This window comes from Salvelinus alpinus, chromosome 35 (assembly GCF_045679555.1).
Source record: "Salvelinus alpinus chromosome 35, SLU_Salpinus.1, whole genome shotgun sequence".
Lineage (NCBI taxonomy): Eukaryota > Metazoa > Chordata > Actinopteri > Salmoniformes > Salmonidae > Salvelinus > Salvelinus alpinus.
Window position 1 is genome coordinate 197,082 of NC_092120.1, and position 13,577 is coordinate 210,658.

General features: G+C 42.4%; 1 protein-coding gene across 3 annotated transcripts in view; it reads left to right on the forward strand.

Annotated features, from left to right (window-relative positions):
• Positions 1–13,577, forward strand: part of LOC139564477 (glutamate receptor ionotropic, kainate 5-like) — a 257,557-nt gene that overhangs the window by 157,332 nt on the left and 86,648 nt on the right. For all 3 annotated transcript variants that reach the window (XM_071384030.1, XM_071384031.1, XM_071384032.1), the window contains exons 10-13: positions 6,303–6,461; positions 6,785–6,937; positions 8,067–8,171; positions 8,773–8,880. In XM_071384030.1, coding sequence (XP_071240131.1) covers positions 6,303–6,461; positions 6,785–6,937; positions 8,067–8,171; positions 8,773–8,880 — 525 coding nt within the window. The remainder of the gene's footprint in view (positions 1–6,302; positions 6,462–6,784; positions 6,938–8,066; positions 8,172–8,772; positions 8,881–13,577) is intronic.

The following is a 13,577-nucleotide window of genomic DNA, read 5'->3' on the forward strand; positions in this document are numbered from 1 at the left end:
TGAGCTAACATAAATATATGTTGTGTTTTCGCTGTAAAACACTTAAAAAATCTGAAATATTGGCTGGATTCACAAGATGTTTATCTTTCATTTGCTGTACAACATGTATTTTTCATAAATGTTTTATGATGAGTATTTTGGTATTTCACGTTGCTCTCTGTAATTATTCTGGCTGTTTTGATGCTATTTGTGACGATGGCTGCAATGTAAAACTACGATTTATACCTATAAATATGCACATTTTCGAACAAAACATAAATGTATTGTATAACATGATGTTATAAGACTGTCATCTGATGAAGTTGTTCAAAGGTTAGTGATTAATTTTATCTCTATTTGTGGGTTTTGTGAAAGCTATGTTTGCGGTGAACAAATGGCGTTGTGTGTTTGGCTATTGTGGTGAGCTAACATAAATATATATTGTGTTTTCACTGTAAAACATTTTAAAAATCGGAAATGTTGGCTGGATTCACAAGATGTTTATCTTTCATTTGCCGAATTGGACTTGTGATTTCATGAAATTATATTATATGATATCCCTGTGGCGCTAGGCTAGGCTATGCTAGTCAGATTTTTTGATGAGGATGATCCCGGATCCGGGAGGGGGGGTCGGTAGAGGTTTTAAGCAACGAAAGTATATTTTTTATGGTCCACTTAAAGGATTGCTGTAGATAGTGAGTTATTTTTTATTTTTTTCCATTTGACATTATTTCGCTTTTTTCCATGTACATTTTAAATACTGAGATTTTTGAGAGAGTTTTCAATATTTGTCAAGTATATCAGGAGATCATCTGCAAATAAGTTTAGTTTATATTCATGTTTACCAATACTGATACCTGTTACGTTTGGGTCCTGTCTAATTATTTCTGCAAGTGGTTCAATTGCCAGTGCAAACAGGAGGGGGGAGAGGGGATATCCCTGTTTTGTGCCCCTTTCTAAAGCAAGTTCATCAGATAATGTATTATTTGTAGAGATTACATTTAAATTTGCCTTTTGTATTACTAAGTCTGTCAATCTTATTGAATGCTTTATTTATTAAGTCAGCTGCTAAAATAATAGTTCCTTTCTGGATTTGATCTAATATCGCTTAAATTCTATAAAAAATCACCAGATTTTCCTATGGTGGGATATACAGTACAATGAAATCAATGTGTATTTTTCACCATGTAAGGTACAAGGGAAAATGATGTATTTTTATTTATCAGGATGCCTACATCTCTGCGGTTACTACAGTACGTGGCAGCATAGGCCTCTCCAACTCAGCTCTTTAAATGTTCAATTTCTCCTTTAAACATTTTTTACTCTGCAAGAAAACCACATCTAATGACAATCTTTTCAAGTGTTCGAGAACCATATGCTTTTACCCCCATCATTCTATGTGATAAGTTTGATTTTGTTGGCCATGTATAGAATCAAAGTTAACCTTAACTGTTTCGTCTATCATTGAAGAACCAAGTAAAACATTTTAGCAGACATGACATATGAGGGCGGTAGGCATTCCAGGTCCGCAGGGAGGCGAGTTTTCCTCCATTTCCGCTCGGCTGCCCGGAGCCCTGTTCTGTGAGCTCGCAATGAGTCGTCGAGCCACGGAGCGGGAGGGGAGGACCGAGCCGGCCTGGAGGATAGGGGACATAGAGAGTCAAAGGATGCAGAAAGGGAGGAGAGGAGGGTTGAGGAGGCAGAATCAGGAGATAGGTTGGAGAAGGTTTGAGCAGAGGGAAGAGATGATAGGATGGAAGAGGAGAGAGTAGCGGGGGAGAGAGAGCGAAGGTTGGGACGGCGCGATACCATCCGAGTAGGGGCAGTGTGGGAAGTGTTGGATGAGAGCGAGAGGGAAAAGGATACAAGGTAGTGGTCGGAGACTTGGAGGGGAGTTGCAATGAGGTTAGTGGAAGAACAGCATCTAGTAAAGATGAGGTCAAGCGTATTGCCTGCCTTGTGAGTAGGGGGGGAAGGTGAGAGGGTGAGGTCAAAAGAGGAGAGGAGTGGAAAGAAGGAGGCAGAGAGGAATGAGTCAAAGGTAGACGTGGGGAGGTTAAAGTCGCCCAGAACTGTGAGAGGTGAGCCGTCCTCAGGAAAGGAGCTTATCAAGGCATCAAGCTCATTGATGAACTCTCCGAGGGAACCTGGAGGGCAATAAATGATAAAGATGTTAAGCTTGAAAGGGCTGGTAACTGTGACAGCATGGAATTCAAAGGAGGCGATAGACAGATGGGTAAGGGGAGAAAGAGAGAATGACCACTTGGGAGAGATGAGGATCCCGGTGCCACCACCCCGCTGACCAGCTGCTCTCGGGGTGTGCGAGAACACGTGGGCGGACGAAGAGAGAGCAGTAGGAGTAGCAGTGTTATCTGTGGTGATCCATGTTTCCGTCAGTGCCAAGAAGTCGAGGGACTGGAGGGAGGCATAGGCTGAGATGAACTCTGCCTTGTTGGCCGCAGATCGGCAGTTCCAGAGGCTACCGGAGACCTGGAACTCCACGTGGGTCGTGCGCGCTGGGACCACCAGATTAGGGTGGCCGCGGCCACGCGGTGTGAAGCGTTTGTATGGTCTGTGCAGAGAGGAGAGAACAGGGATAGACAGACACATAGTTGACAGGCTACAGAAGAGGCTACGCTAATGCAAAGGAGATTGGAATGACAAGTGGACTACACGTCTCGAATGTTCAGAAAGTTAAGCTTACGTAGCAAGAATCTTATTGACTAAAATGATTAAAATGATACAGTACTGCTGAAGTAGGCTAGCTGGCAGTGGCTGCGTTGTTGACTTTGTAGGCTAGCTGGCAGTGGCTGCGTTGTTGACACTACACTAATCAAGTCGTTCCGTTGAGTGTAATAGTTTCTACAGTGCTGCTACAGTGCTGCTATTCGGTGGCTAGCTGGCTAGCTAGCAGTGTTGATTACGTTACGTTGCGTTAAAAGAACGACAATAGCTGGCTAGCTAACCTAGAAAATCGCTCTAGACTACACAATTATCTTTGATACAAAGACGGCTATGTAGCTAGCTATGTAGCTAGCTACGATCAAACAAATCAAACCGTTGTACTGTAATGAAATGAAATGAAAAATGTGATACTACCTGTGGAGCGAAGCGGAATGCGACCGGGTTGTTGAGTGCGGAAGTTCTATTCGGTAGACGTTGGCTAGCTGTTGGCTAGCTAGCAGTGTTTCCTACGTTAAGGACGACAAATAGCTGGCTAGCTAACCTCGGTAAATTAAGATAATCACTCTAAAACTACACACTCTAAACTACCCAATTATCTTGGATACGAAGACAGCAAAGACAACTATGTAGCTAGCTAACACTACACCAATCAAGTCGTTCCGTTGAGTGTAATAGTTTCTACAGTGCTGCTATTCGGTAGACGGTGGACGTTTGCTAGCTGGCTAGCTGGCTAGCTGCTGGGCAGATAGCAGTGTAGACTACGTTAGGACGACGAAATACGATAATTACGCAATTATCTTTGATACAAAGACGGCTATGTAGCTAGCTAAGAAGAAATTGCTAAGATTAGACAAATCAAACCGTTGTACTATAATGAAATGTAATGAAATGTAATGAAAAGTTATACTACTATTCGGTAGACGGTGGACGTTTGCTAGCTGGCTAGCTGGCTAGCTGCTGGGCAGATAGCAGTGTGGACTACGTTAGGACGACGAAATACGATAATTACGCAATTATCTTTGATACAAAGACGGCTATGTAGCTAGCTAAGAAGAAATTGCTAAGATTAGACAAATCAAACCGTTGTACTATAATGAAATGTAATGAAATGTAATGAAAAGTTATACTACTATTCGGTAGACGGTGGACGTTTGCTAGCTGGCTAGCTGCTGGGCAGATAGCAGTGTGGACTACGTTAGGACGACGAAATACGATAATTACGCAATTATCTTTGATACAAAGACGGCTATGTAGCTAGCTAAGAAGAAATTGCTAAGATTAGACAAATCAAACCGTTGTACTATAATGAAATGTAATGAAATGTAATGAAAAGTTATACTACCTGCGGAGCGAAGTGCGAATGCGACCACTCGCTCCAATCCACACAAAATTGGGAACATAGAATAGAAGGATCATAGAATAGAAGGATCATAGTATAAATACAGTACATAGTTATTGTATACATTACATATATAGAGTGTTTGGGCTGAGCAGATATTTAACAAAACACACAAAAAAACATGAAGCAAAGTGCTTGAGGCTCTATGGCTCTATGCCTTTTAGGGCTTTTTAGCTCTGACACCTGTCCTAATGTACCAAAATAACTGTGGATAATACATTGTACATACATTGTACATACATTTGAAGAAAGACTGCCACTTAAGTACTGTGGTTGGTTTGTATTACCTTATAAATTAAATGTAAGTATAGTGGCTGGTGGGGTCTACTTAGGGTGAGTGGGTCCTCTGAGAGACTGAAATGGAGGCCCCAGGCACACCTCCGAGAAGTGTCTGATGCCCTCCCAGTCACCCCCTCCCAATCCCCCTGATATAGCCCTTCTCCATTCTCACTAATAACCACCATTAAATCTTAAAACAAGGAATAGTAATAATAATAATGATTCAATAACCTTTTCTAATCTCTCCAGAACTCTTATTCATTTTACAACGAATTTACAAGTCATAAAAAAATAAATACAATTACATTGTATTATAATTAAGTTCTTCTTTCTCTCTCCCAAACCAAATTCATCCCTCTCCACCTCCCCCTCCCTGTTCTCACCCCTTTACCACACCCAAGCCAAGCTTGTCCCCACCTCCCCTCCTTGTCCTCCCTTACCCACCCAGGCCAAGTTTATCCCAACCTCTGTCTCCCGCTTCTTCTAAAACGCATTTACACCCCTCTATACATGTACTGTAACTACTCATCCATTCTCCTTCATTCACACACAACCTATACCCTATGCCTCCGCACACCCATGTTCTCCTGCCCTTCTACACATATTCATATTCACTCTCCCATTCATATGCATAGACACATACCCACACATACACCCACTCACACCCTCTCGCCCACACAAACACACATCCATTATTATTTACAATTGTTGACTTACATGCTATATTTCCTCTTTTATATTGTATTTTCAGTGTCCATGTTTCTCATTGGCATTGGCTAATTCTATTGTTACTTCCTAGAGAAGAACAGTTAATTGGGGACAATAGAGTCTAGATTGTATTGGAAGGAGGGGGAAGGAATATTGTCTCAATTTACGATAAGTTGGTCTGGGGCATCCCTGTTTGTAGCCTAGTGTGCTTATCTGTTTTTTTCCCACTTCTGCCTCTCCTCAGGGCACTGGGCTCTCTTTCAACTGGAAAGGTTTCTTGCAGCCAGTTCAGGGCTTCATCAGCGCTTGTGAACTCATTCTCTGTGTTCCCTTCCATACCTACAGTACTGCCGGGAATCAGAGTTGAGATTCCTTTTTCCTCCGGTGACTGTCTGATCGAAATGAATTGCTTGCGTTTGTTTTACAGTCTAGAAGACAGGTCCTGGACGAATCAAAAGGACTGGCCGTGGACCTTGATCTCTTTATAACCCTGTGCCCTCAGAATGTTGAATTTAGTCTGATAGTTCCACAGATTAAAGATTGCCAAGCGAGGGTATTTAGCATTCTTCTGTTTCACGCTGATCTGATGTCTTCGCTCCAGATCTTCCGGTAATAGATCCACACTAAGCTCCTCCAATATTAGCTTGATCACATAGCTGGAAAGGTCTGATTTTTTTCTTGTCTTCTGGTAGGGACAATATTCCCGTATTATTTTGTCTCAATCTGTTTTCCAGCTCATCCAGTTCATCTTCTAAAGTTTGCACCTTTGTTTCCAGAAGGCCAATTTTATTGTTTCATCCACGCGCCCTCCCTGTATATGCATAGCTTACATGATAGAATCTACTTTTTTAACAACCGATTGTAACTGTTGTTTGTTTTGTGAGAACTGGATATTCTTCAGCTGTTCGTTGCTCTCATTTGCATCTCCAAGTTGTTCTTTGTCTTTTCCTCTAAGGGAAGCCATGGTTTGTTGAGTTTGAGTCTCAGCTTCGTTTTACTCACAGATTGGTTCGCTGTTGTGTATAACTGACCAGCTACTTGGGGATATATTGATCTATCGATTTTAAAGGCTTAATGTAAACTATGTTGTCTGGCCTCTACATATATTCACAATTTTGATGGTACTAATCAGAGCTACTATCTCCCATGCGTCGAAGGGGGTACGTGCATGCTCTGTCTCGCTCTCTGTTTCTGTTTCTGAGATTTCATACACGTCACTCACCCAACATATCATCTCCTCACTCTCTCCCAGGACTTCCCCCTGCTGAGGCTGGATGACATAGTCGATGACCAGTCCAACATCATAGGGTTCTCCATGTTCAACACCACCCACCCGTTTTACCTGGAGTTCATCAGGAGTCTCAACCTGTCCTGGAGGGAGGGCTGTGATCTCATCTACCCCGGGCCTGCGGTATGTTCTACCAGGGTGTTACATTCACACATACCTGTGTCAGCTGGTGCATACCTTGTTTTAACTGAGAAATTGTATGGTAACAAGTGTTACTTCCTGGTGTGTAGGTATAAAATGGTCCATATGGATGCTTGTCTCATTGAATCACCAAATACAGATACCAAAATGGAATAAAGTTATTACTATGTTATGAACCATGTTACCCTTTCCTCCCTCCTGCAATTCCTTATCCACCACCCCTCTTCTCCTCCCTCCTGCAACTCTCTTCTCCTCCTGCCCATTTCTCCTCTCTTTCCCCGGTGCACCTCCTTCTCCCCCTCCAGTTGTCGTCAGCGTTGATGTTTGACGCGGTGCACGTTGTGGTGGGGGCGGTGAGGGAGCTCAACAGGAGTCAGGAGATTGGAGTCAAACCTCTTAGCTGCACCGCTCCTCAGATCTGGCAACACGGCACCAGCCTCATGAACTACCTACGCATGGTCAGTGCACACACACACACACACACACACACACACACACACACACACACACACACACACACACACACACACACACACACACACACACACACACACACACACACACACACACACACACACACACACACACACACACTCACACACACTCACACTCACACTCACACTCACACTCACACTCACACTCACACACACACACACACACACTTAACTTAATTTTGAGTCTTCATTTGACAAAGAAGATAGTTGTTTCTTCTCATACCAATATATCTGCCATTTAGATACCAATGGCAGCCACATTGTTAAACAAGTCACCAGCAACTACAGCATATCAGTCCGTCACACTCCTGTCCTGCCCACCATGTCGTTGTGTTGGGTCACACTCCTGTCCTGCCCACCATGTCATTATGTTAGGGTCCAGTGTTGTTGGTAATAGGTGGTTGTGTCTGTCTGTCTGTCTGTCATCTGGCACTCCTCCTCCCTTGTTATTCTTTGTTATTTGACGAGGCTGGTTGTCTGTGTGTCTCATTGACGAGCTGTCTTCATGGCTGCCTGTGCTCCATCTCTCTTTGTCTCCTCGGTACAGGCCTGTTATCTGTCTCTGTTATCAAACCACTGCCTGTGCTCCATCTCTCTTTGTCTCCTCGGTACAGGCCTGTTATCTGTCTCTGTTATCAAACCACTGCCTGTGCTCCATCTCTCTTTGTCTCCTCAGTACAGGCCTGTTATCTGTCTCTGTTATCAAACCACTGTCTGTGCTCCATCTCTCTTTGTCTCCTCGGTACAGGCCTGTTATCTGTCTCTGTTATCAAACCACTGGGTGTGTTCCATCTTCACCACCACTCCATTCATCTTAGCTCTATCAAGCTCTGTCAGCTCTGTCACACTGTGTACTAGATATGTGTAGTGTAAGTATATTGTTCTCTCTCTTTGTCTCTCTGTATCGCTGTCTCTCTCTCTCTCCCTCTCTCTCTGTGTCTTTCTCTCTTGTACCTTTTTCTCTTTCTCTCTCAATTCATTAAATTCCATACAATTCAAATTAGCTTTATTGGCTTCATAAATAATATTTCTCTCTCGCTCTCGCTCTCGCTCTCTGTCTGTCGCTGTCTCTGTCTCTGTCTCTGTCTGTCAGGTGGAGTATGATGGTCTGACAGGCCATGTGGAGTTCAACAGTAAAGGACAGAGGACCAACTACACCCTGAGGATTCTGGAGAAACACCGCAGGGGTCACAGAGAGGTCAGAGGGCACTGGGATTATAGAGAAACAGAGTTTGACACAAAACAGCTTCTGTGTTGACAGTAATCGTTCATAACAGTGACATTCTAGCCTTATAATTAGAATTGGTTATGCTATGGAAGTGCTTTGTGATTAGCTAGCTACAGTATGTATTTAGCTATAACACCAGCTGAGTACAAAAGGCTAAATCGAACAGCAAAATCAATGGTTGTTTTTTGGGTTGACATTTGTGATACGAGACTCCAAGGGGATCTCCAAAAATGTAGCACTCGTATTCTAATTAGATGGTTTTCCATCTAAACGTGAAGGACTTTAACGTTCTACATTTCAAACACAGTGAGGGTGCTACAACGCTCCTAGAAATATAGGGCTTTAGAAAAAAATTATAATTCTATCTTTATTAGAGCCATTTACAGCTATCTGACCCATAGAGAGATGTATGTGATCATATAGTTTATCTTCAAATAGTTTATCAAAGTGCCTTGGGCTTGTCCTCTGGAATCTAGTTCCTTCTTGTTTTACACTGTCACATGATTTACTGTACCTCCTGTATAATCACACACATCCTGCAATTATTATCCTCTCTCTCTCTCTCTCTCAGATTGGTATCTGGTACTCCAACAACACACTGGCTATGAACGCCACCAGTCTGGACATCAACGTCTCGGAGACACTGGCCAACAAGACCCTCATCGTCACCACCATACTGGTGAGGTCAAACACTATATCGTAACCACCATACTGGTGAGGTCAAAACCTTCATTATGACCACCATACTGGTGAGGTCAAAACCGTTATCATGACCACCACACTGAGTCAAAACCTTTATTATGACCACCACACTGAAGAGGCCAAAACCTTTATTATGACCCCCATACTGGTGAGGTCAAAACCTTTATTATGACCACCAGACTGAAGAGGCCAAAACCTTTATTATGACCACAATACTGGTGAGGTCAAAACCTTTATTATGACCCCCATACTGGTGAGGGCAAAACCTTTATTATGACCACAATACTGGTGAGGTCAAAACCTTTATTATGACCACCATACTGGTGAGGTCAAAACATTTATTATGACCACCACACTGAAGAGGTCAAAACCTTTATTATGACCCCAATACTGAAGAGGCCTAAACCTTTATTATGGCCACCATACTGGTGAGGTAAAAACCTTTATTATGGCCACCATACTGAAGAGGTCCAAACCTTTATTATGGCCACCATACTGAAGAGGTCAAAACCTTTATTATGGCCACCATACTGGTGAGGTCAAAACCTTTATTATGAACACCACACTGAAGAGGTCAAAACCTTTATTATGGCCACCATACTGGTGAGGTCAAAACCTTTATTATGGCCACCATACTGGTGAGATCAAAACCTTTATTATGGCCACAATACTGGTGAGGTCAAAACCTTTATTATGACCACCACACTGGTGAGGTCAAAACCTTTATTATGACCACCATACTGAAGAGGTCCAACCCTTTATTATGGCCACCATACTGAAGAGGCCAAAACCTTTATTATGACCACCATACTGAAGAGGCAAAAACCTTTATAATGACCACCATACTGAAGAGGCAAAAACCTTTATTATGACCCCCATACTGGTGAGGTCAAAACCTTTATTATGACCCCCATACTGGTGAGGTCAAAACCTTTATTATGACCACCATACTGGTGAGGTCAAAACCTTTATTATGACACCATACTGGTGAGGTCAAAACCTTTATTTTGACCCGCATACTGGTGAGGTCAAAACCTTTATTATGGCCACCATACTGGTGAGGTCAAAACCTTTATTATGACCACCACACTGGTGAGGTCAAAACCTTTATTATGACCACCACACTGGTGAGGTCAAAACCTTTATTATGACCCCCATACTGGTGAGGTCAAAACCTTTATTATGACCCCCAAACTGAAGAGGTCAAAACCTTTATTATGGCCACCACACTGGTGAGGTCAAAACCTTTATTATGACCCCCATACTGGTGAGGTCAAAACCATTATTATGACCACCATACTGGTGAGGTCAAAACCTTTATTATGACCCCCAAACTGAAGAGGCCAAAACCTTTATTATGACCATCATACTGGTGAGGTCAAAACCTTTATTATGGCCACCATACTGGTGAGATCAAAACCTTTATTATGGCCACCATACTGGTGAGGTCAAAACCTTTATTATGACCACCACACTGGTGAGGTCAAAACCTTTATTATGACCACCATACTGAAGAGGTCCAACCCTTTATTATGGCCACCATACTGAAGAGGCCAAAACCTTTATTATGACCACCATACTGAAGAGGCAAAAACCTTTATTATGACCACCATACTGGTGAGGTCAAAACCTTTATTATGGCCACCACACTGGTGAGGTCAAAACCTTTATTATGACCCCCATACTGGTGAGGTCAAAACCGTTATTATGACCAACACACTGGTGAGGTCAAAACCTTTATTATGGTCACCACACTGGTGAGGTCAAAACCTTTATTATGACCCCCATACTGGTGAGGTCAAAACCTTTATTATGACCACCATACTGGTGAGGTCAAAACCTTTATTATGACCACCATACTGGTGAGGTCAAAACCTTTATTTTGACCCGCATACTGGTGAGGTCAAAACCTTTATTATGGCCACCATACTGGTGAGGTCAAAACCTTTATTATGGCCACCACACTGGTGAGGTCAAAACCTTTATTATGACCCCCATACTGGTGAGGTCAAAACCATTATTATGACCACCATACTGGTGAGGTCAAAACCTTTATTATGACCACCATACTGGTGAGGTCAAAACCTTTATTATGACCCCCAAACTGAAGAGGCCAAAACCTTTATTATGACCACCACACTGAAGAGGTAAAAACCTTTATTATGGCCACCATACTGAAGAGGTCCAACCCTTTATTATGGCCACCATACTGAAGAGGCCAAAACCTTTAGTATGACCACCACACTGGTGAGATCAAAACCTTTATTATGGCCACCACACTGGTGAGGTCAAAACCTTTATTATGACCCCCATACTGGTGAGGTCAAAACCATTATTATGACCACCATACTGGTGAGATCAAAACCTTTATTATGACCACCATACTGGTGAGGTCAAAACCTTTATTATGACCCCCATACTGGTGAGGTCAAAACCTTTATTATGACCACCACACTAGTGAGGTCAAAACCTTTATTATGACCCCCACACTGGTGAGTTCAAAACCTTTATTATGGCTACCACACTGGTGAGGTCAAAACCTTTATTATGACCCCCAAACTGGTGAGATCAAAACCTTTATTATGACCACCATACTGGTGAGGTCAAAACCTTTATTATGACCACCATACTGGTGAGGTCAAAACCTTTATTATGACCCGCATACTGGTGAGGTCAAAACCTTTATTATGGCCACCATACTGGTGAGGTCAAAACCTTTATTATGACCACCACACTGGTGAGGTCAAAACCTTTATTATGACCCCCATACTGGTGAGGTCAAAACCTTTATTATGACCCCCATACTGGTGAGGTCAAAACCTTTATTATGACCCCCATACTGGTGAGGTCAAAACCTTTATTATGACCCAAATACTGGTGAGGTCAAAACCTTTATTATGACCACCATACTGGTAAGGTCAAAACCTTTATTATGACCACCATACTGGTGAGGTCAAAACCTTTATTATGACCACCATACTGGTGATGTCAAAACCTTTATTATGACCATCATACTGGTGAGGTCAAAACCTTTATTATGACCACCACACTGAAGAGGTCAAAACCTTTATTATGACCCCCAAACTGAAGAGTCCAAAACCTTTATTATGACCACCATACTGAAGAGGTCCAACCCTTTATTATGGCCACCATACTGAAGCGGTCGAAACCTTTATTATGACCACCACACTGAAGAGGTCAAAACCTTTATTATGACCACCATTCTGAAGAGGTCAAAACCTTTATTATGACCCCCAAACTGAAGAGGTCAAAACCTTTATTATGAGCCCCAAACTGAAGAGGCCAAAACCTTTATTATGACCACCATTCTGAAGAGGTCAAAACCTTTATTATGACCACCACACTGAAGAGGTCAAAACCTTTATTATGACCCCCAAACTGAAGAGGCCAAAACCTTTATTATGACCACCATACTGAAGAGGTCCAACCCTTTATTATGGCCACCATAATGAAGAGGTCAAAACCTTTATTATGACCACCACACTGAAGAGGTCAAAACCTTTAATATGACCCCCAAACTGAAGAGGCCAAAACCTATATTATGACCACCATACTGAAGAGGTCCAACCCTTTATTATGGCCACCATACTGAAGAGGTCAAAACCTTTATTATGACCCCCATACTGGTGAGGTCAAAACCTTTATTATGACCACCAAACTGAATAGGCCAAAACCTTTATTATGGCCACCATACTGAAGAGGTCCAACCCTTTATTATGGCCACCATACTGAAGAGGTCAAAACCTTTATTATGACCCCCATACTGGTGAGGTCAAAACCTTTATTATGACCACCATACTGGTGAGGTCAAAACCTTTATTATGACCCCCAAACTGAAGAGGCCAAAACCTTTATTATGGCCACCATACTGAAGAGGTCCAACCCTTTATTATGACCACCATACTGGTGAAGTCAAAACCTTTATTATGACCACCATACTGAAGAGGCCAAAACCTTTATTATGGCCACCATACTGAAGAGGTCAAAACCTTTATTATGACCACCACACTGAAGAGGTCAAAACCTTTATTATGACCACCATACTGAAGTGGCCAAAACCTTTATTCTGGCCACCATACTGTGAGGTCAAAACCTTTATTATGACCACCATACTGAAGAGGCCAAAACCTTTATTATGACCACCATACTGGTGAGGTCAAAACCTTTATTATGACCACCACACTGGTGAGGTCAAAACCTTTATTATGACCCCCAAACTGAAGAGGCCAAAACCTTTATTATGACCACCACACTGAAGAGGTCAAAACCTTTATTATGACCCCCAAACTGAAGAGGCCAAAACCTTTATTATGACCACCTTACTGAAGAGGCCAAAACCTTTATTATGACCACCATACTGGTGAGGTCAAGACCTTTATTATGACCCCCAAACTGAAGACGCCAAAACCTTTATTATGGCCACCATACTGGTGAAGTCAAAACCTTTATTATGACCACCATACTGAAGAGGCCAAAACCTTTATTATGGCCACCATACTGGTGAGGTCAAAACCTTTATTATGACCACCATACTGAAGAGGCCAAAACCTTTATTATGACCACCATACTGGTGAGGTCAAAACCTTTATTATGACCACCACACTGGTGAGGTCAAAACCTTTATTATGACCACCACACTGGTGAGGTCAAAAC